A 23,660-nucleotide genomic window follows, 5' to 3' on the forward strand; every position below is an offset into this window, starting at 1 on the left:
TCTTCATTTTTGCTGTAAATAAGAATGTCATAAAAATAAACCACCACAAATTTTCCCACAAATGGACGAAGAACTTGGTTCATCAATCGCATAAATGTGCTCGGTGCGTTTGATAGCCCAAATAACATCACTAACCACTCGTAGAGACCATCTTTTGTTTTAAAAGCTGTTTTCCACTCATCGCTAGGGCGTATACGGATTTGATGATAGCCACTCCTTAAATCAAGCTTGGTAAATATCACTGCACCTTCCAACCTATCGAGCATATCATTGAGACGCGGGATGGGAAAGCGATACTTGATTGTTATTTTATTAATGGCACGACTGTCTATACATATTCGCCAACTGCCATCCTTCTTTGGAATGAGTAAAGCAGGAACTGCACAAGGACTCAGACTTTCGCGGATTAACCCCTTATCAAGTAATTCATTAACCTGTCGCTGCAACTCTTTGTGTTCTGCTGGGCTCATGCGATAATGTGGCAAGTTAGGTAAACTAGCTCCAGGTGCCAAATCAATATGATGTTGGATATTTCGCTTCGGGGGCAACTCGTTTGGTAACTCGTCGAGTGCTATTTCAGCAAAATCAGCAAGTACTTTTTGAACTTTGGTGGGAATTTGTATAGTTACTTCTGATGGACCTTTAACAACCAAGGCCAATACTGTGTGAGGCTCTTTTACTTATTCCAAGAATTCTGGGCTTGAGATGTTGGTAAAAAGTGGTTTCTCTTCCTTGATGGCAAGATTGGTTTCCACAGGTTGAGATTGTGGTACCAAAACGATCTTCCTATTTAACCACCAAAATATGAAAGTATTATCTCGTCCTTTATAAGTGGCATCAACATCATAGTGCCATGGACGACCCAATAAAATGTGACAAGCATCCATATCCACCACATCACATATAATTTCATCCTTGTAATATTTTCCAATTGACAAAGAAACCTTACAAATCTCTAAAACTTGAATTTTCAGGCCCCTTTTAATCCATGCAATCTTGTATGGCGAAGGGTGTCTCTCGGTCTTCAGATTTAGAGCCTTTACCACTGCTTTCGAAATGACATTCTCACTGCTACCGCTGTCCATGATCACATTGCATACCTTATTACGAACAGTGCATCGAGTCCTGAAGATCTTGTGTCGTTGCGAGGTATCTAGCCTTTTTGGAGCAAGCAAAAGGCGTTGGATAATGCATGCCAATTCTTCCCCTGTATCTGCATTTGCAACATCACCACCTTCATAATCATTGTCTTCAAGATTTTGCTCTTCCCCACTGTCGTCTTCTTCTGCAAAGTTAATAGATCGTCTGTCTGGACAGCTATTTGAAAGATAACCTGGTTGATTGCACCGGAAGCACTTTCCCAGATTAGGACATGCATAAGGGTCATTATTGGCTCGTGACTGTATCTGATTTCTGCCTTGGGTGTTAGATCGAACAGGAGCAGAAGTTCCTCTTTGATTTTGTGTTGAATTTTGGACTAGACTAGCATCCTTGTGGTTATTGTTGTTGTTATTTGAGGTTGTTGCACCCTTTGGAGTAGTATAAGTTTCTTGAATTGGTCGTAGAAAATTTCCTGGAGTACGGGCTGTAGTTCTATTCATCTGATTTTCCACTTTCATTGCTAAATTGATTGCATCTGTCATGGTCCAAATCTCTTGAAGGGCCGGTCGATCTTGAATGACTAATTTCAAGCCTCCTATATAACGAGCAATTAATTGAGCTTCAGTTTCAGACAAATTAACTCGAGCATTTAATCGATAGAATTCCTCTGTATATTCATTTACTGTCCTGTTATTCTGTCGACAATTCTGATACTGCTGGTACAAAAATTGTTCATAATCCGGAGGAAGGAATCGCCTTTGCAACAAGCGTTTCATCTTGGGCCAGGTTTGCACAAGTTGCTTTCCTTGTCTTTGACGATTAAATTGTAATTGTTCCCACCATACAAAGGCTCCACCTTTTAATTTGTACGCTACTTGTTTAACTTGACTTTGTTCCGAAATATTTAAATAGTCGAAAAAATTTTCAACAGTGTGGATCCAATCCAAAAAATCTTCAATATTTAATCGACCGTCAAAACTTGACAAGTCCATCTTCATCTTGAATTCTTGAACATTGGGACCTCTATTGTTAGCCCTTGGTCGAAAATTTTCTTCTTCTTCGGATGAATAATTGAACCCACGTGGCCATCTTTGTTGAAGACCCCTATCTCTTGGTTGCCGAACAAAATTAAGTCCTCGATCAAAATTACCTCTCCGGTCAAAATTAATGCCTTGGTCAAAATTGTTGGCTTGGTCAAAATTGATTCCTCTTCCATAATCATCCAACCCGTCACGCTAGTTTCCAACATTGCGCCCAGTTTGACGAGGTTGTCCACCGGTTCCAGCAAACTCTCCCACTCCTTCGCCCAAAACTTCTCGACGGTGTTTGCCGTCATCACTCCGGTCAAGGGGCCATTTGTTTCGCCTTTCATAAACCTGTAAGGGTACGGGGATTGCTTCGCGAAAGTCGCGATCTGCAACCATATTTCTGCGCACACCACGCCCATCGGACCCTAGTCCATCACGCCTTGCGCCTCTTCTGCATATCACTGGTCCTCCTCGCTGCCGGCGTGGGTTATTAATGTAACGCCCCGAATTCTAATAACCCGAAACGTTACGAAACATGAATATACCTTGAAATAAACAGTTTTAATATAACGAGAAATTCTGTAAAAGATTGAATAACATTTAATCAAAAGATAAATTTAAATATGCGGAACGTTTGAAAACATATCATTCATCCAAAAATTATTAGAACAGTTAAAACTAATTGAAAATTTATAATGCACTCACAATTGGGTCAAAAATGAATAACTCATTATTAGTTCTAGTGTTTTTGAAAATTAAAATACTTCATGACGAGGATCCGTTGGTCCAATAGCAAATCCATCCACCGCCGTCCAACATACTAATTATTACCTGAAAATTGTAAATAAGGGGATGAGTATAACGAATTATACTCAATGAGATACTTGCTACTCCACATTCAAGTCAAACATGAAATTACAAATAAATTATCTTACCAACATAACATGAGAATTATCACACCATGTCAAATTATAATTCTAGCAAGCGCTGCAAAATAACGTGAAGGCTAAATTGTGCCTTAAAATGTATCATGATTTCTCCCGAAGGAGCCTAAATTGAAGTAATTAAATTCATAATAACGTATTTGAAAAGATGTGGAAAAATCACTAATAGCAATGAGTATCCCACCCTTTGAAGATGAAAGTGGAGAATAAAATTACGGAAATGTGATTGCAATTCCAAAGCCTTAAAAAATCTAAATAATATAGAGGAATATTTTAAAGAGGGAGAGGTAATGGACGTGTAGTAGAATGTGGTTTTAGTGCTCTATTTATACTGTTGAAATCGGGTAATCACGTGGGGGAAGTGGAATTTCAGCCATATTTAAATTCGTATTTCATGCAATCTTCTGAGAAATTGATACATAATTCCCGATTGATATAGTATGACTGGAGATTAATTATTGGTTTTCTGCCAATTTCTATATCAATTATAATTACAACAAGGAAATGATAGGTATTACACTGCATGACTTTTACACGTGGACGGGGAAAACGAATCTGCCTCCTATTTGCATAATTTACTCTAATACAAACATCTTAAATTGTCAATCTCCTAATGGCCGAAAATTATAAAATGTATGCTTATTAATTAAATTAGAATTTCAGTCCAATCTTTCCAAAATTTGTTCCAATTAGGAGACACAATGATTACTAATTATATGGACACGTGAAAGTTGTAATGAAATGCATGGGTTACTCATGTACTAAAGTCTAACATCAAATAATTCAAATTCCTTTGATTTGCATTTAACTAAATTTGTAAGCAGGAATTACGTTTTAATTGATTACCTCTTAATTAAAAAATGTATAATTATTAATACTTAACATAAAGACTTTGTTTAACCAAAACTTAAAATTCTAATTTATTTAGCTAAACTAGTGGTGGCAGTCAACTGGCGAAAAATCTAATCCTTTAAAACTCTTATAACCATAATATTCTTTAGACGGCTAAAACTCGGGTTTAACTTGACCAAATTAAATTTTTCTTGAGTCCATAATTCGCCATTTATTATGAGCTTCAAAATGAACCCAATATTGGTAGAGTAATTCTAACTCCTTCAATAGTTAACTATTTGGCCCATTTAATAAAGTATAAAATCATTTGATATTTTTTTTTTTTCAATTTGGTCCCTCAACTAATAAGATAACTATAGAGATAATCAATTAACTTGCATAAGAACTTAACCAAACATTGCATTCCTATTAAATGACAAATAAAAATATATGCGAATTTAAGTTAAAAATTCGGGATTCTACAACTAACATGGGGTTGGCGTCGTTTACCCAAGCCTGGTTCATCGTGAAGGTGGACTACTGAGTGTGAATCCATGCCTGCTGCAACCCTTTGATTTCTTACATCCAGGTGAACACCTTCTTCCTTGCTGTAATCTGATTCTTCTCCTTGTTGTCGGATTTCTGTCCAATTTGATTGTTTCTCCTTGGGTTCGAGTCTGTACTTCACAGTTAACGCAGTCACCATCTGCGTGAGATTGCGAAGAGCCTCGTCAATCCCCTCGATTCGTTGTTCGAGTTTGTCGAGCCTCCGTTCATCGTCGATTGTCCGACTACCTCCAGTACCTTCGTCGGCCATCGGATTAAGGTGAATTCCTTGCTCTGATACCAATTTTGGTGGGGAAACGTGTTTGAATTCTTGTAATAAGAATTATAATGAAAGAAATATGAAACGATATAGGAATAATTTGCTTTATTGATTGAGCCCCTGTTTGATCCCCATTAAATTACATTCCATTACATTCTATTTTTCTCTCTCCTATTTTCAACCACACAATCTTCCATAAAATAATATTACACGTAAATCGAAAAATTTTTCTTTTTTTTCAACCACTCATTTTTTCAACAAAACACTATTCCTCCCATTCTCATTACCAAAAACGGGGGCTGAATAATGAATAATTGATTGAAAATTGTACAATAGCTTCTATATTTATAGGCAGATTATTCCTATTCCTAACAATACTAGGAAATTGAAATAAGGAAACTAGTGAACTAATAAAACTTTATTCTAATTAAAACTCTCAATAAAATAAAAGTCCTAACACAAGAAAAGAAACTCTTAGAAAATATAAAATATAATTGTAGTAGGAATCCTATTGTAGTTGTACTACATCAGACCCCCACCGTCTAACGCACTTCCTGCTTTAGACAATAAAGGTAAAGCTCCGAAAACTTCAAGAACCTCTTCTCGTTTGCAATGCTTCAATTGTAAGGGCTTTGGCCACATCTCCTCTAGATGTCCGAGCTGAGCCTTAGTTATTGACGAGCGAAAGGATGTCGTTGATGAGCCTTTAGAAGATCAAGTCTATGAGTCTAACTTTGAAGAGTTTGACAATTTGGGTGATAATGAGGATACCTGCTTAGGTTGCTTTCATACCCTTCATGTAGGTCTAGGTCCTACTTATCTGGCCCCTGACACATCTCGGTTAAGTGTTGTACGTTGTACCCTTATCCAACCTAAGGATGTCGATGATTGGCGCCGTCATGCTATTTTTCATACTTATATCAAGATCAACAATAAAGGTTGTAAGATTATTGTTGATAGTGGGAGCTGTATTAACACGGTCTCTGTGACCACAGTATCCCGTCTTGGATTGAAGTCAGTCCCGCACCCCCAATCATATAGCGTCTCCTGGGTTGACACTTCTTCTATAGCTGTGAAAGAGCATTGTCTGGTGCCTATCCAATTTCTTGGGTATAAGGATCATATATGGTGTGACGTTATCCCTATGGATGTTGGGCATGTCATTCTTGGTCGACCTTGGTTGTTCGATCTGGATGTAACTATCCATGGGCGATCAAATTCATGTTCTTTTGTATTTAATGGAAAGAAGATTCACCTTAATCCTTTATCACCAAAATCTGTTGACTTACACCAAGCCAAAAAAATTGTCGAGAGGAAAGGATTACATGTGATTAGCCCGGCAGAAATTGAACGGACAATCGTAAATGACTCAATCGTATTTGTTGTGATTGTTATGGAAGTCCCGTTTGATCCCCCAATAGCGACCCCTACTGAAGCCCAATCACTCCTTCAGGAATTTAAGGATGTATTTCCTGACGACCTCCCTGATCTACTGCCTACCTTACGGGATATTCAACATGCTATAGATCTGGTTCCAGGTTCGTCTCTCCCAAACTTGCCTCACTATAGAATGAATCCTGCTGAACATGCCGAGCTCCAGAGACAAGTGGGTGAACTCTTTCACAAAGGCTTCATCCGTGAAAGTTTAAGCCCTGGTGCAGTGCCCGCCCTCATGACACCTAAGAAGAATGGTTCTTGGAAGATTTGCGTTGATAGTCGCGCTATCAATAAAATCACTGTCAAGTATCGTTTTCCCATCCCTCGACTTGATGATATGCTAGATATGATGGTCGATGCCACAATCTTTTCCAAAATCGATTTGAAGAGTGGGTATCATCAGATTTGGATCCGCCCAGGAGACGAGTGGAAAACTGCGTTTAAAACGAAAGATGGCCTATACGAGTGGTTGGTAATGCCTTTTGGACTAACCAATGCTCCAAGTACTTTTATGAGGGTGATGACACAGGCCCTTCGGCCTTTCATGGGCAAATTCATTGTTGTATACGACATCCTCGTGTACAGCAAAACAAGGGAACAACATCGAGATCATCTCACGCAAGTTTGCTCTACATTGCGTGCAACGAGCTTGTATGCCAATGTGAAGAAATGTTCTTTCTTCACGGATACAATTGTGTTTCTCGGATTTGTTGTTTCCGCTACGGGAGTTTCTGCTGATTCTACAAAGATTCGGGCAATTGTTGAGTGGCCAGATCCCAAGAATATACATGATATTAGGAGTTTTCATGGTTTAGCTACCTTTTATCGTCGTTTCATCAAGAGATTTAGTACGATCATGGCTCCTATCACAAAGTGTATGAAGAGAGGAGAATTTCATTGGACGCGGGAAACGGCTAAGGCCTTTCAGTTAATCAAAAGGCAAATGACAGAGGCTCCTGTCATGCGACTCCCAGATTTTTCCAAAGTTTTTGAGGTCAAATGTGATGCGTCAAGGGTAGGAATAGGTGGAGTCTTGAGTCAAGAACGCCATCCTATTGCTTATTGTAGTGAGAAATTAAATGATGCCAAGCAACGGTACTCGACTTATGATAAGGAGTTATACGCAGTTGTACAAGCCTTGCGCTATTGGCGTCATTACTTATTACCCCACGAATTTGTCCTCTTTTCTAACTATGAGGCTCTTCGTTTCCTTAATTCCCAGAGACGATTGAATTCTCGGCATGGCCGCTGGATCGAATATTTACAAGCCTATTCTTTTGTCTTAAAGCATAAGAAGGGTGTTGAAAATCAAGCTGCTGACGCTTTAAGCCGTCGCATCTCCTTCTTGTCCGTCATGAGTGTTAAGGTTCTAGGGTTTGAAAGACTTAAGGAAGAGTACGAGTTATGTCCCGATTTCAGGGACATTTTTCTTGCTTTGCATAATGGGGAGTTGGACACCACTGATGGTTTCCGTTTGGAGGAGGGCTATCTTTTTAGATCCAATAAGTTGTGCATCCCCAGGATTTCAGTGCGAGACTTTATAGTGTGGGAAAGTCATGCTGGTGGGTTGGCTGGACATTTTGGGCGTGATAAGACCATAGAGGAAATTGAACATCAATTCTATTGGCTCAGTTTAAAGACCGACGTGGCCAAGATTGTCGGCACATGTAACACCTGTCAACGATCTAAGCACCAAAGGCAGAACACAAGCCTCTACACTCCTCTCCCCGTCCCTAGTTGTCCTTGGTAAGACGTTAGTATGGATTTCGTGCTAGGGTTGCCATGTACTCTAAAGAAACACGACTCCATTTTTGTTGTCGTAGATCCCTTCTCAAAAATGGCACACTTTATTTCCTGTAGCAAGACTTCCGATGCATCTAAGGTTGCTAAGTTATACTTCCATGAGATCGTCAAGCTGTATGGCCTCCCTAAGACCATTGTCTCTGATAGGGATGTTCGTTTCACTAGCCATTTTTGGCGAACCCTATGGAGTATGGTTGGCACTAAACTAAAATTCTCTACTGCATATCACCCACAAACGGACGGTCAAACTGAGGTTGTTAACCGCAGTCTTGGTAATCTATTAAGATGTTTAGTCCAGGAAAATCTTAGGAATTGGGACTTAATTCTTCCTACTGCCCAACTTGCATATAACAGTTCAGTGAATCGGTCTATAGGTATGAGTCCTTTTGAGATTGTTCATGGTTTTAAGTCTAGGAAGCCGTTAGACCTTATTCCTATGTCTCCACATGCTAGTGTGTCTGTGTCAGTTGAGTCTTTTGCACAACATCTGCGTGACTTGCATATTGAGATCAATAAACAGCTAGAAGCGAGTAATGCATTATATAAACTTCGAGCTGATTTGCACAAACGCCATGTTGAATTTAATGTTGGGGATTATGTTATGATTCGAATTAGACCGGAACGGCGTCCATCTGGGCCTGCTTCTAAATTGCAAACTCGTAGTGCTGGTCCTTTTAAAAATTTAAAGCGTGTTGGTCCAAATGCTTATGTCATTGACTTACCATCACATTTTGGCTACCACCCTATCTTTAATGTTAAAGACTTAGTTGCTTACAAAGGTCAATTTCACCCCGCTGATGATCCTTTCACACCTCCATCTCTGGACCCTCATCCTGAACATGTTATTCCTGCCCCAATTCCACCTGCTGCAGCACATAAAGATAAAATTGATGCTATTCTAGATGCACAGACTATATTAACCAAGGATAGAGACATTCAGTGCTTCCTTGTTCGTTGGGAGGGCCGTCCTGATTCTGATTGTACTTAGATCCCCAAAGAGACACTTCAACAGCTTGATCCTGACTTGTTGGAGAATTATAGGAGTCAACAAGATCTTCCTCTACCCGGACCACCATCCTTGCGTGTCTATAGATGTCGAAAGAAGTTTGCTCAACCGATCAGTTTGTGGCTAGGAGATTGACAGCAGCCTTTTGTGACCTACCTCCTCGACGAGGTCGAGTTTTTCTCCCACCCCGAGAGAGTTGATGCGGACATCATCCTCATTTTATCTTTTAGTTATTTATTTTGGGCTTATGTCTTTTACTTATTTATTTCGGGCCTATGTCTCATTGGGCTTGTATATGTGTTTGGTCCAAGCCCCCAAGTTATTGTTTTGTTATTTATGTTATTGTAATTGGGATCGAAAGTTAGTAGATGATGAATGAATGAATTGTTGCCTTCCACTCCTCTGTCTTCTCTCTCCCCCCTCTTTCTTCTCTCACGTTTTCCCTTCTCTTTCCCCGGCTTCTTCCTCTTCTGCTTTTCTCTTCTTCTGCTGTTTCTTCCTACATCACTAAAACTTGAAATGGAAGGTGATAACTTGTTGTACTGTAGAGATGTAGCTATATCATAAGGAGTACTAACCTTATTTGAACCACCTGAACACATGGATTGAGGATGAGCTGAGCAAGAAAGGAGATTGCAATGATACTATTCAAGGTAACTAGAAGTGTTCCTGACTTAAGACCTGCGAGGTATAGGTGTAGAAGAGGGCCCATTTGAAGTAGAAATGGAAGTATCCAATTCTTGAGAGGGAAGAGGTTTAGGAAAAACGAAAGGATTGTCATAAGAAACGGAAGATAAATCTTTATAAGGGAAGATGTGTTCATGAAAAACTACATCTCGAGATATGAAAGAGGTATGAAGATCAAGATCATAAAGTTTATATCCCTTGACACCATAAGGATATCCAAGAAATATACACCTACAAGCTCGAGGAGCAAATTTTGAACGATTGTGAGAGAGGGTAGAGGCAAAACATAAGCTACCAAAGACTCTAAGTGAGCATTAATAGGAGGTTTGGCATAAAGGATCTCAAAAGGAGACTTGTGTTGCAACAAGGGAGTTGGTAAACGATTAATCAAATATGCTGCAGTTAAGACAGCTTCTCCCCAAAATTGAAGGGGTAACTTGGCTTGAAACATTGAGCAGGTGCTGATGTTTGCGTTCGACTACACTGTTTTGTTTAGGTGTAGCAACACAACTCTTTTGTTAAATAATTCCTTTTTCAGCACAAAAATCTTGCATATCAAGGTTGGGAGCATTATCAGTGCAAAATTGTTTTATTTTAACTTGGAATTGTGTTTCAACGAGATTATAGAACCATTGAATGTATGATCTTGATTCAGATTTATAGTGCAAAAGATAAATCCATGTGGATCTAGAGAAGTCATCCACTAAGGTGAGAAAATACTATGCACCATTTAAAGAAGGATGAGCAAAAGGCCCCCATACATCACAAGTACTAACTGAAACACGTGTGTAGAAAATGTATCACTAACAAAGAAAGGATGCCTATTTTGTTTAGCCATTGGACAAATAGTACAAAGGAATTCTTTAGGACTAGAGATTACTTTAGAATTGGAGTTAACAAGACTTTTTAAACAAGTAGGAGACAAGTGACCTAGGCGAAAATGCCAAAGATTAAAACAACTTGAATTTGCAGAGGAAGTAGCACATGTAGGAGACTGTAGGAAACCTTGACAGATGATACAATCCTCATTTTTCTTCACCAATACCAATCGTCGTCCATGAGATAAGGTCCTGAATAAAGCAGTAACGAGATAGAAAAATTAAGCAACTATTAGAACTATGTGTGAGTTTACTGGCTGATAGCAAGTTGAAAGAAAAGGAAGGAACACACAGGACATTTGTTAAACGAAGTTTATTTGAAATGAGAATAGTGCCAATATGAGTAACTCGTACAGAAGCACCAGTAGGCAATTGAGCAAAAGAATTTACTTTAGCTGTTATAGTGTTGAGAAGAGAAGTTGAACACACCATGTGGTCTGTTGCTCCCGTATCAATAATCCAGGGAGCATTCGAAAAAGAAGTAGGAGTAGAAGAAAATGATGGGCAATGATGTATACATGTCATATTGCATAATTTGAATTGAGGCTGAAATGATGGGGTGAGGTTATCACACTTACTGACCAAAGAAGCGTCAACGGGTGGAGCATTGATTGGTTTAAGTAAATTGAGGAGCTGATTGTATTGTTCTTGAGTGAGTGGCATTGAAGAAAGATTCTGCTCGCTGGAAGATGCCATTGAATGAACTTGGCTTGAAGAATTAATTCCTTTACTCTTGCCTGATTTAAAACCCTAGAGGAAAACCAATAATTCTGAAGCACTTGTCAGTCGTGTGGGACGTATAACCACTTTCAGCACAATATAATTTTCCTTTTCGAGGGCCAGATGGCTGCTTGAATGAACCAGATGAATATTGAGGCAGAGAAGGACCAGGTGCTGTCTTGCTAGCCATAGCAGCAGAGTCAAACTGAGGAGTATAATGACCAATATGTATTTGAGTTTCCTCTTGTAAAATCAAAGAGAAAACTTTGTTGAGAGAAGGCGAGGGATCAGATAACAGTATTTACCTCTTAATGCAGCAAAAATCTCATTCAGTCCCATAAGAAAGTGCAGAACGTAATCTTGAAGATGATAATCCAGTAGAGTTTTAACACCAGGACTGGAATCATTAGGTAAAGGACGATAATTGAAATATTGATCCCACAAGGTTTTGAACTTGGTGAAATAATTAGTCACTGATGACGAACCTTGAGTAAGAGCGCAGATCGACCTTTTCAATTGAAAGATGTGGGGAGCATTTCCTTAACTAAATCTCTCTTCCATTTCTTTCCACAGGTCAGATGTAGTAGCAATATAAGGAACACTAGCAGCAATATCTTTATTCAAGGAGTTTTAAGATCCAAGAGCAAACCATGTCATTACAACGAATCCATGCTTGATAAGAAGGATCAGTTGTAGATGGCTTTGGGAGATTTCCATTGATAAAGCCAAGCTTGTTCTTAGCAGAGATGGCCATGGACATTGATCTCTTCCAAGGAAAGAAATTGGATCCGTTAAGAACTTAAGAAACCCATACAGTACCAGGACTGTCATTGTTTGCTAAGAACAGAGGATTAGAAGAATCTTCAGCAGCCATAATCACAATCAGCAAAGGAACTAATATAGAACGCAGTAGAAGACATAAAATTGCTTTGATACCATATCAAAAAAGGAGCTAGAAAAAGGTAAAAGAATGGGAAAATCCGGAGAGAATCAGACTCTCTTTTCTTTTGTATTCTGTAAAGAACTGATTAATGTTGTACATTGATTCTATTTATAGAATTAGCTATCAAATTGCCAGCTACAACTAACTGCATTCGAACTGCTAACTAACAGCTGTAACTATTTATTCCAGCTCATCTTTTCTAACTTCAACTGCCTGTAACTGCAGCTTCAACTTTAGTTTTCGTTTCAGCTTCAGCCACCGGTTTTGCTTCAACAAGTTGTTGGGTTGTAACAGTGTTTCTTTTCATCTTTTGATTCAATTCAGCTTGTGAGCACATTTAATCATGGAACTTTGCACTCATCATCTGCGTCTGGTTTTATGTCCATTTGTAAGCAAAACTTCTAACCTTTGAAATGCCTGGTTGGACGTTTTCTTTATCTTTCCTTTCCTTGTACAAGCAAACGTTGAATTGCCTCTTCCTTATGATGATATTATTTCTCAGAAATTGCTCAAGATTAAAAAAACAGTAAATATATTCATAAACTGTCTTTGTACTTCCTTTTTGTAGCCATTCGCGGAAATTGGTTTCTTGATTTCTGACACACTAGATGGAGGGATCAAGCAAGGATCACCAGGTACAAATCATTCCACGTGGTAGGAAATTTTGTCTTCTAATCACTTCTTCGGTTTTGCAATATATTAGAAAGTTTTGTTCTCTGTTCTATGTTTGGTGTAAATAAAATTGTATCGTCAATTTAAATAGTGAATTTTGTTAGTTGCATATTGAGATACGCATACAAGTTAAGCAAGTTTTCTACGAAATCTAAATATTGCTAAATTGCACAATGTGACATTTAATTTGGTGTTATTCGCTTGACATAATGTCGTTTATGTTCATCTCTTGCCTTCACAATAGTTTATTGCGAGAGCTACTTGCACCTGGTGCTACGATTGCTATTGCTACTGCAAAATTGTACTACTATAACAAATAATAGAATTATAATATCTGTTAGACCCAAGATTCTTTATTTTCTCTCAACGATAAGATTATCTTCAATAGGCTCTTTAAACATGGTAAAAATTATCGATAGTCGTTTTACGTAACAAACTGTCATGTGTACGCTATATGAGACGATCATCAATAGTCTTGACTATCAATAGTATTACTCTCAAATGCAAGATCATCTCTATTTCAAAGAGTCAATCCTTAAATTATGTTTCAAAAGATTCTTGAATTGACATTTTAAAATAGAGAATGAATTTGAATATTAAAACTCTAAAATTAAATGCATTAAAAATATTTCAATTTTCAACGAAAAATAATTTAATAATTTAGGGGGAATTTAGTGAAAATAAATAATAATAATAATAATAATAATAATAATAATAATAATAATTGTTTTTTGAGTTAGATAGAGCGTGTTGGAATACTTGAAACATTCTCTCTAAAAATGTACAAATGCTATCTAAATTGTTAAACATGATCATTAAAAATATCTGAGATGTTGTGACCCATAATAAAGGTTTGTTCTAATACCTTCTATATTTATCAAAAAATACTAGGGCAACTTAATATATGTATAAATTTCTAAAGCGAAAATACATTTACAAAATTCACTTGAAATTGTACTTACCTGCAAACGGTGTAACGATTCAGTTGTTCTAACAAAGACAAGAATTCTAATGAACAGATTGATTAATTTTCAAATTTTTTCGACCTAGTTAGACTATTTTAAACATCGAATTGACAGTATTCTGTCACCAAATTTCCAAGTTGAACAAGAATCCATCTTATGGAACAGGAGAGAGGGAGGGGCGTTGAAGAGTTAGTAGATGAGACAAGCAGGAGAAGATGAAAGCAGAGAAATTTACCCTTGTAAAGAACATTAATCAGAGGAAGCTTCTAATAAAATATAACCATATCAAAATCTTACCAAGACAAATCTAATCTATCCAGTTGATCATCCGACCAGGATGTTTACATAAAGCTGAGGTCAGGACATTTTCTAAGGCTAGTAATCTACCTACGAATGCGCTCACGACACGGGCAAGCTGCAAGCATCAATGAACCTAATAAATCAAAAGGTGAAAATCCATACCTAAACACAATCACAAAAAGCCCTAAAAGGTCATTTAAGATCATGGGTTTCTTTACAACCAGCAACCTCCAAATTCTAAATAACTCTCCTATCTAAACCAGATTTTGTCTCACAAATGTCTAGGTAGCTTCAAAGATTCACGTGTTTGCAACCTGTGATGGTAACCCCGGATGGTTGTGTTCACCTTCGTAAGTGACTATTAGCATTGAAGGTTCTTCCAAGCATCTCTCCACATGTTTCCTTGCAGGACACCCTCTTATGCTACTGCATTTATAGTATCCTCTGCACAAATGAAAGATGCACTCAGTGCAACCATTTAAGAAGTTCGAGCTTTCTTAAACCAAATAAGAACTAGAAATTCCAAAATGCAGTGCTGGGCACCATAGATAATTAGGAAAGAGGTTAAATTCATGGGTAAAATAAGGCTGACATAACATGTTCTGGCAAGAGGCAGGAACTTAGCAATGTTAAGACCGCGCTATGCTTGGCACAGCTGACAAAAATGCTAAGCCCGTGACAGTGCTAAAAATGACAAGAATCCTTTTTGTTGCAAATGAAATGAGTCAAAATCCTCCATGAATTTGATTCAACCCAACCGCACACGCAGCTGACCCCAAGAAAACTTTAGACAATAGAAGAAACAAAATCATATACTTGCAAGTAATAGAACAAACGTAAAAACTTATGACCAAATATCTCAACAGTGGCTAGTTCAACTTTTGAATTGCAAATATCTAGCGTCTCATATAAGATATTAGTCAAGGCGATTATTACAAGTAATTTGTGGCAAGTTTGAGCTCAGAGTAGGTCAGCGATACCTGGGATGAGGAGAACCTTTAATTGGCTTCTGGCCATACTTTCTCCAGGAATACTCGTCCGGGGGTATATCTGCTAGCTTGTTGCTTATTGCAGGTACTTTTATTGTTCTTTTCACCCTGTGCTTCCTGTCAGATATTAGTAAAAAATAAAAGAAGCCAATGAAAAAGAAGCATTTGTGAGATATACTCTGTAGAGCAATGATATTGTGGATCAGAAATGGTAAAAGCTAAAAATAAGCACCTCTTCTTTGAGCAGTGGCATCTGCCACTGCTTCCACATTTCACACTTCCATCCTCTCCCTTTCCCAAGCACATTCTCTTGTGTGGGTATGAGCTTTGATCTGCTGATCGAGCTGCCCCAATTAAATGAAAGGCATTTCCATCAAAATTAGCCACACTCCCATCCATACTCAATGAAGATATAAAGGACCTAGTTGGTGTGCAGGTCGAGCTATCAAAATTCAGACTAATGCCACTATTACAACGCCGATACATCATTTCAACTTGCTGTTTCAACTTTTGCTGCTGAAGATGGAGAAAATGATAACTCGGTATTGGTGTTTGTTGAGCGAGTTGAAGAGCGGTTTTCCCACATGAGCTCGATTCTGAAGAAGGGTTTCCCGATGTGAGAACACTCCTGATATTGGATCCTGTTTCTTGGTTTTCTTGAATAGGGTTCGTATCAATGGAATTGATTTGAGGGATCTTAAGACGTTTAGATTGATCATCTATTTTAAGTATTGGATTTTCTAGAAATAAGTTTTGGGGGAAAGGGGCTTGATTTTTCTTGACTTTCCTCACTCTAGCATGACCACAACTAGAATTAAGAAGAGAAACAACTTTCTTGAACTTATTTACAGCCTCCCCGGTTTGCTCAACTAAATTCCTAAACTGATTCTGATCCTGGAGTTTTTGAGACAAAAGACTAAGCACTCTATGGCAACTCTCCACAGCTGCAATATTTGCCTTTTTAACCTCCTCCATTTTACACAATCAACCCCCCACAAAAAAGCTAAAAATGTCAACTAGAAAAGCTAAAAACCCAGAATTCCCAATACCCAAAAACATCAAATTCAAGTACTTTACTGGTTCATTACATCTTCAACTGTCCATAAAAATAAAAACCAACTTGAAACCCCCATTTTAGCAAAGATATTCAAGCAAACATAAGATCATGATATTCAATAGGGCGATGCAAGGATCAATCAACACAAGAAAAACCCATGTAAAATCAAATGCTAAACTTGAATTTGAAAAGGGAAGAAAATTCAACACGCAAAAGAACAAAAGTAAGGAAAAAAAAAAGTCTCAAACGGACCTCTATTTGGACTTCTCAGTTGCTATCAAACCCTAGATTCTTTCAATCTCCATAAGAGAGAGAGAAGACAAGTGTGAAAGATAAGACTTTGCTTTCCCTTAGCGGAAAATTCACATACACAAACAAATACAAACATGCAAATTATTAGAGAGCGAAAGTACTTTGGGTGGAATGCGCATTAAAAATTAACCTGCCTACCAGCAGCGAAACTGCCGTCTATGTAACATATTTCAAAGCGGGACCTACTTTTGACTTTGTTATTCTTTCTGCTTTTTTTGCAAACATCTTTGCACATCTTAATATTAAAAAGAATCATGCTACAATATAAATTTTTTTAATAAAAAATCTTTATAGACAACATATGGAATGACATCGTTGGAAGATGGTAAAAAGAGAAAGAAAATAGTCCAAAATGCATTTTGTCACATGAGCATCGGTACACATTTTGTTAAAATAAATTTGGTACTTCGAGTTTTATTCGTATTAAAATTTGCTTATTTTTGCATGGAGATGCTACACTTGTAGAATTTATTTTACAGAATTAATACATGGAAACAGTTGTCAAGATATGTCCCTGTGATTGGCGGTTGTCAAAAACAATTGTAATTCTGTATTAATTCTGTCAAATAAATTCGATACACTTAAAAATAATTTATGGGGTATTTGATAGGCACTTTTATGTAAAAATACATTTTTGAATAGTAAATTGATGTGAAATGTGTGATTGAAAAATAAGAATTTTTTTTTATTTGTATGTAATATTATTTTAATGAAGAATGTGTGGTTAAAAAGAAGAGAGAGAAAAATACATTTTGAAAAAAAAAATGACTACAAACGGGGCCTCAATTTTGCATTAGCATCCGCTAATTACAATATCGGACTCTTGTCTTGTTCTTTTGCTTTCAAAGAGCATCTAATTACGACTTAGTCTAACCACTACACTACATTAAATAATATAATATTTATTACATAAATCTTTTCATTGATTTTTTTTTCTTTTTTGGTGGGGGATTTTAACTAGTGATGTATATAATAAGAATAATGTTATTTGCAATCATTCACTATCGCAGTCGTCCTATATGATACACATGTAGCGATTAGTGATTTGTTGTATAAGATAATAAAAAACTATAATATTAATGTATCAAATCACTAACTGTCGCATGTATGCTATATAATACAATTAGGGACTGCAAATAGCATTACTCGTAAACTAAACTCAATTAAACTCATTTGATTTTATATTTCATTTAATGACATTGGTATCACTTAAATGGATGAATCTACATAGCATTATTCGATAGGACTAAGCCTCTGTCTGATGGTTATTATTTGGTCAAAAAAATGTTTTGAATAGTGATTTTTAGAAAAATGTGCGTTAGAAAGTTGAAAAAAATTTCGAACTTACATGTATAATATTTTATTATGTGAGTGTGATTGAAGGTGAGGGTGAAAAAAATAGTTTTCAAACAATTTCAGGTGACGAACCCCTGGGGTCCACTTGTTAGGAAAATATGTTGACTTGAGAAAAATACACAAAATAAAATATTTTCACTTAAAACGAGATCCAGTGGTGTAATAGCGTAAAATGGATTCTCGAGGAGCTAAGAGAGAATTCAGAAGTCATTGCAGCAGAGGAATATACGATTTCTTAACTTGGAGTAAATCTCCATCCAAGTGAGCATATAGAATAAGTTCAAGAAATTAGAACTAAACCCTTGTCTTGGGGCCATTCCCCCTTTTTTTTTTTTTTTTTTTTTTTTTTTTTTAAAAAATAAATCAAAAAAAAAAAAAAAAAAAAAAAAAAAAAAAAAAAAAAAAAAAAAAAAAAAAATTTAAGAGAAAGTATGGTTAAAAAGTAGGAAAAAAATTTAGATTTACATGCAAAATATTTTATTATGTGAATTGTGGTTAAAAATAATTCGGTAGAAAAAAAGAATTTGAAAAAAGAGGAAATTACATAATATTAGTTGTTTAACTATTACAATTCAAAAATCAGAGTCGAAGTTCCATTATTCACAAATTAAGTATTAACAAAATAATCAAATATTAAATATTTTCATACAATTTAATTACAAACCCTATCATTTCATTCTTCTCATTCACTCACTCTTCATCTTCTTCCTCTCTCTCTCACTCTCTCTCTCTCTCACATATCCTCATCTCTGTCCGTCATCGTCGTCGGAGTACTTACCGTCGCTACCACGTAAGCATTACCGCGATGCTGCTGGTAATGAAGAGATCGGAGCCACAACGAGTGGAAGTGCAACGGCAGCGATTTGTACATGAAGTGACAGCTGAAATCTTCTCTAATTTGTGTAGGTTTGTGCGCTGCCGCACATTTTCCCTTCTCACCGAGGCACTCCATCTATTACCGAAGATGGCGGTGCTGTGAACGCCGTTGCCCGCGACTCTGCTTGTTCTTTTTTTTTTTTTTTTTTCTTTTTGCTTTTTAAATTTTATGTTGTCATTTTTTTAATATAATTGACGAGGTTTACATATGGAAATTATTAATTATTTTATAGATGGTCTTTTGTGTGGTGGTGGTGGTGACTATTTTTTGTGGTGGATCTGACAGTTTGGGATGTTGAATCACCTACACAACGATGTCACCATCGGAAGATCACCTGTCGTGAGGTTATGGTCATTTTTGTTGTCAACGATGGTTCTAGTGGTGTTGTGCAGGCGGCAGCTATGTGGCAGTGGTCGCGGTAGTGTTGTGGCGGGGACGGGGTGAGACAGGGAATGTGACCAACTATCTGGTTGATTTGTGACCAAATATTGGGGTGGATCGAGATCGATGGTGGGGTGTTTAGTGTATGTGACCAATGATTTAGTTTTTTATGACTAACTTTTAAACTGTGACCTTAAAATTCGATAATTTGTGATAAAAAAATTTGAAAATCTGTGACCAATAATAAACTGTGACACATATTTTTATTTCATTTTTTTGATTTGTGACCAATAAAATAAATTGTGACCTATAAAAAAATTTATTTGTGATCTCGAAATAATCTGTGGCCAATTAATTTAACAATATTTGACCGATAAAAAAAGTTATTAATTAGCTAATATTTGAGTTTTGTATTTTGAAACTTGACACTTGAAAATTGAATTTGTCATATTTAACACCTGGCTTTTGAATTTTTCCCATAAAAAAATGAAAATCAAACAGGGGCTAAATAAATAGACTTTTTTTTATCTTTCTACATGAAAAATATGTATGCTTCTCTTTCTCACTCGCCATATGTAATTGTTATAGATTAGTATGAAATTAAGATCATGTTTGATAAAGTTTATTTAACTCTATCTATATCCAAATGTTTTATACGTATTATAATGTTTTATGTATTATTTATATATTTTTACAAGTCACAACATATGACCTAATAAAACTTTATCGAACATATACTAAGTCATGGATGAAGAGCTCTAGACTAATTGTGATGAAATTATTTTAGGCGGTTCTTTAATTTACATTTTTTATATAATTTCATTTTAACACTGGGGAAAATGACATGATTAACATAACGAAGTCCTCGACTCACAAGCTTTAAAAATCGAGAAAATTGATTTTTAATCTTTCATTATAGCCATACAATCAGTATCTAACTATGAAAACGGTTTGTTATTCATTAAATCATTGTGAGTCATTAGTTAAAACTGGACAATGTATTTGGATTGTTTAATACATTTCATTAAAGACAATAAAAAATTAAACATATTGGAAGATTAATCTACAAAGGAAACACCAAAACATCAAAATGCACCAAAATTTGGTGCAAAAACTCGCCAATGTCGTACCAAAGTTTGCGCCATTTTGGTGCAAAATGGTGCAGAGTCAAATTTACCCCTTTTTTTTTTTTCATTTGTCAAACTAACTGATGGAAGGTATTTGTGTCACAAGTGTTATATCTTTTTTAATACAAGTTGTTGTTGTTGTTGTTATTTGATTTTAAAATAAATTTTAATAATGTAAAAAATAATAATTAATTATTAATTAAAATAAGACTAAAAAAAAAATTAAAATATAAAAAACACGATTATTTAAAGTTAACACGAAATGTATTACAACGACCATATACATACATTACTCTAGTATTATTTAACGTAATTATGTGTATTTGTAAAATAAATAAATGAATAATTTCAAATAAATGAATTATTAAATGAAAAAAATGATTTAACACTGTTCATTTGGTGTAATAGTTGGAGATGATTTTTAATTTTGTGCTAGATTTTATGTAAAATGATGCAAACTTACCTCAAATTTTGATGCAAGGTTAGAGATGATGTTTTCTCCTGCATTTGGTGCTAATGACAACCTTTTCCTTGAGCCAATTATGTTTGGCTAAGATTAAAAATTCTATTTATTTGTAAGTTCTCTTTACGGGTCATAATAATAAATTAAGAGTTATCCTTAAAATTAGTAGAAAACGGTTCCACGTCCTAACATTTTTAAGCTTAGCTAGTTTAACATGCATTATGAACTTTTCTTTGAAAAAGTTTCAAAATGCATATTGAGAGCAAGAAGAGGGAGAATTTTATTATACTTTTGAGGCACATGGATATGAAAACTTGACCTTTTTTATATTAAAAAAGCACATAAAAAGCAAAATTGAAATTCGAGATCCCATAAAGAGATGATATTTTAAGATTGCGATGTTATAAAAGTTAAAATATAAGGCTATGTTTGGTGTAGATTTTTTAGAATAAACTTAATGAAAAAGGGGCACTTTTGGAGAATGTATTGTTATAAAAATAGGAAAAAGTTATAGATTCACATTTAAATTTATTTTATTGAAAAGAATATGTAGTTAAAGATAAATTTTAAAGAATCTATACCAAATTAATTTACAAAATTTATAAGCCATTCTTGTATGTCTGTTGTCTCCCACAATGTTGTCCTTGAGAGATTTGACACACTACAAAATATTAGCTTATCCAACAAATTAATTGGTAAATATGAAGTCTGTTTCAAGAACAATCAACATCAAATGAAGAAGAATAGCTTTTTGTATGTTTTCTTGGAAAGAAATTTTTCTCGTAACACCAAAATTCTTAAACACAATAACAATACTACAAATGTATGTTAATAGTTCAAATGATGAATAGTAACGCTGTTTTCTCATCCAAATCTTCTTCCTCAGCAATAAGCTTTCAAGAGTATCAAAAAGGTAGCCCCCAGAGCATAGTTTAGTGGTGTAAATGATAGGAGTGAAGTTATCTCACACCTTGCTGGCAGCTGCAATATGGAGGTTCGATTTCTAAGACATGGAATTGGATTCCTTCTAGGCGCTGTGTATATACAGCTCTTGTTTCCTAACCTGATGGAACACATCTCGCGATTTACCTTCCTCACAAAGTTTTAGGGGCGGGAGGCTCTCAAGGTTGGGGTTCAACTTTTTTGAGTATCAAAAAAGGTAACATATAACGAGTATGGAAAAGATGCACGACATCATGAAAATAGTATTATTTTACTCCACACGATAAAGCCACTCTTTGAGGACGTTGCATATCATTTTTTATATTGTTAGAATCTGTTCGTTAATATCTTTTCCAAATTCTATTGTCAAAATGCTGAAAAATTGATATTATTCTCCATGACAATTGGGTTTTGCAAATTCTCCACATAACAAGTAGACGATTTCAAAAATTTCGATAAGAGCACTCTATCACTCACCCATCTCGGGATCTTGGAATATCTCCTCTGACTATTCTTGTGCCCCTATCGACCCAATCTACCGTCAAAAGTCCCCTTAAAGGATACCCAAGCTTGATGCCATTTGTGAAATCATCGTTTCATTTCTTTTATTTATTCACCAAAATTGGTCTGCACCAGTTAATCGTCATTGTGTGGATTTAATATTGTTACATATTCAATCCTAAATATCCGAATCAATGAAAAGACGCAGAAAAGATATTTCAGTATATCTAGCAATCGTTCCATGTAAATGAGCTGAAAATTCTTTGGGAATCATCATTAGTTTGTTGTATACTATAGACCAACATATACATATTTCGATGGAATAATTCAATCCAGCAAACCAAACGGTAACCTTCCTATCGTAACGTTGTACACCGTTTATTTCACAACAATTCACATGGGACTTATAACACCAGTTGCTTCATCCATGCCTTTCTCTGGGGATATTGCTCCTTTTGATAGTTCGGGGACCCAATGCTTGTTGTATGAAATGTTGAGGACCTTCGTTGCTATTTCCGCTCTTAAAATATCTTAAAACATTTTTCTTTGTTTTTCTTGAGTTCGAAGCTAGAAAAAGTTGAGTGCCTCGTCGTGCACACGTTTGCAAAGCACAAATTCTCCGGAAACGGCGCCGTAACATCACCTCCGATAAATGGGCAGCTACTGACGAAACGAAAACTAGCACCACTCTTCCTCTCTCTTTTAGGGTTCGTATTTTCGAGTTCAAGATAAAATAAATATTAAAATGTCGACCGGGTACAGTTCTCTGCCGACGGACTACGGCAGCGCAACCGCCGAAGGGGGAGTCTTTATTCGCGCCAAATCACGGATGCAATTGATCTACGCCACAAGTCGGCCGTGGCGCGAGCTCTTCTCCCATCCGGCCTCCTACACCATCCCTTACAGCGTCAGCGAATTCACCTCGCGTTTCAAGCGCAATTTTAATTACTTCCGTGTAAACTACGCAATGATAATGCTTTTCATACTTTTCCTCAGCCTGTTATGGCACCCAATTTCCATGATTGTGTTCCTAGTAGTGTTCGTCTTCTGGTTTCTCCTCTACTTCTTTCGCGAGGAGCCGATTGAGCTGTTCAATCGTATGTTGGATGATCGCGTGGTTTCGATCGTGCTCGGAATTGTGACGATTGTGTGCTTGATTTTCACTGGCGTTTGGCTGAATATTCTGGTGTCAATTTTGATTGGATTGGTGATTTTGGTTCTGCACGCAGGATTTAGGGCTACGGAGGATTTGTTCTTGGATGAAGATGAAGTTGCCGATGGCGGATTGCTCTCTGTTGTTGGATCCACTTACACAGTAGTCTGAACAAACTTTAGCATTAGAGATTTATAGTATTACAAAATGGATGAAAATTGTGGCTAGAATTGCAAGTTTTTGTTGCAAGGGAATTGAAGATTGGATATCATCACTTTTTTACTGTAAAATTTTGTGTTTTGAATAGTCATATGATTATGTTTTTATTACCTTTTCCTTTTTGTTTATGCTTTTAAACATA

General features: G+C 36.3%; 2 protein-coding genes across 2 annotated transcripts; one reads left to right on the plus strand and one right to left on the minus strand.

The window, feature by feature from the left end:
* Window positions 1-14,085: 14,085 nt before the first annotated feature.
* LOC111375544 (probable WRKY transcription factor 21) lies at window positions 14,086-16,615 on the minus strand. Its single transcript, XM_022998382.1, has 3 exons — window positions 15,363-16,615; window positions 15,122-15,247; window positions 14,086-14,585 (listed from the first exon to the last, which is right to left on the minus strand). The coding sequence occupies exons 1-3, from the start codon at window positions 16,103-16,105 to the stop codon at window positions 14,441-14,443; spliced, it is 1,014 nt and encodes a 337-aa protein (XP_022854150.1). The 5' UTR covers window positions 16,106-16,615; the 3' UTR covers window positions 14,086-14,440.
* A 5,865-nt stretch (window positions 16,616-22,480) lies between these two features.
* LOC111375546 (PRA1 family protein F3-like) lies at window positions 22,481-23,633 on the plus strand. The gene has a single exon (XM_022998385.1). The coding sequence runs from the start codon at window positions 22,892-22,894 to the stop codon at window positions 23,468-23,470; it is 579 nt and encodes a 192-aa protein (XP_022854153.1). The 5' UTR covers window positions 22,481-22,891; the 3' UTR covers window positions 23,471-23,633.
* The last annotated feature ends 27 nt before the right edge of the window (window positions 23,634-23,660 follow it).

This window comes from Olea europaea, unplaced genomic scaffold (genome assembly GCF_002742605.1).
Source record: "Olea europaea var. sylvestris unplaced genomic scaffold, O_europaea_v1 scaffold1388, whole genome shotgun sequence".
In the NCBI taxonomy this organism is placed as follows: domain Eukaryota; kingdom Viridiplantae; phylum Streptophyta; class Magnoliopsida; order Lamiales; family Oleaceae; genus Olea; species Olea europaea.

What these genes read in the sequence shown, in the direction of transcription:
- LOC111375544 (XM_022998382.1), bottom strand. Translation starts at nt 16,105, where the DNA reads ATGGAGGAGGTTAAAAAGGCAAATATTGCAGCTGTGGAGAGTTGCCAT. An exon ending in TGCCACTGCTCAAAGAAGAG is followed by an intron (nt 15,248 to 15,362) that starts GTGCTTATTTTT and finishes AATATCTGACAG; the next exon opens with GAAGCACAGGGTGAAAAGAA. An exon ending in AAAGGTTCTCCTCATCCCAG is followed by an intron (nt 14,586 to 15,121) that starts GTATCGCTGACC and finishes TCATTTGTGCAG; the next exon opens with AGGATACTATAAATGCAGTA.
- LOC111375546 (XM_022998385.1), top strand. Translation starts at nt 22,892, where the DNA reads ATGTCGACCGGGTACAGTTCTCTGCCGACGGACTACGGCAGCGCAACC.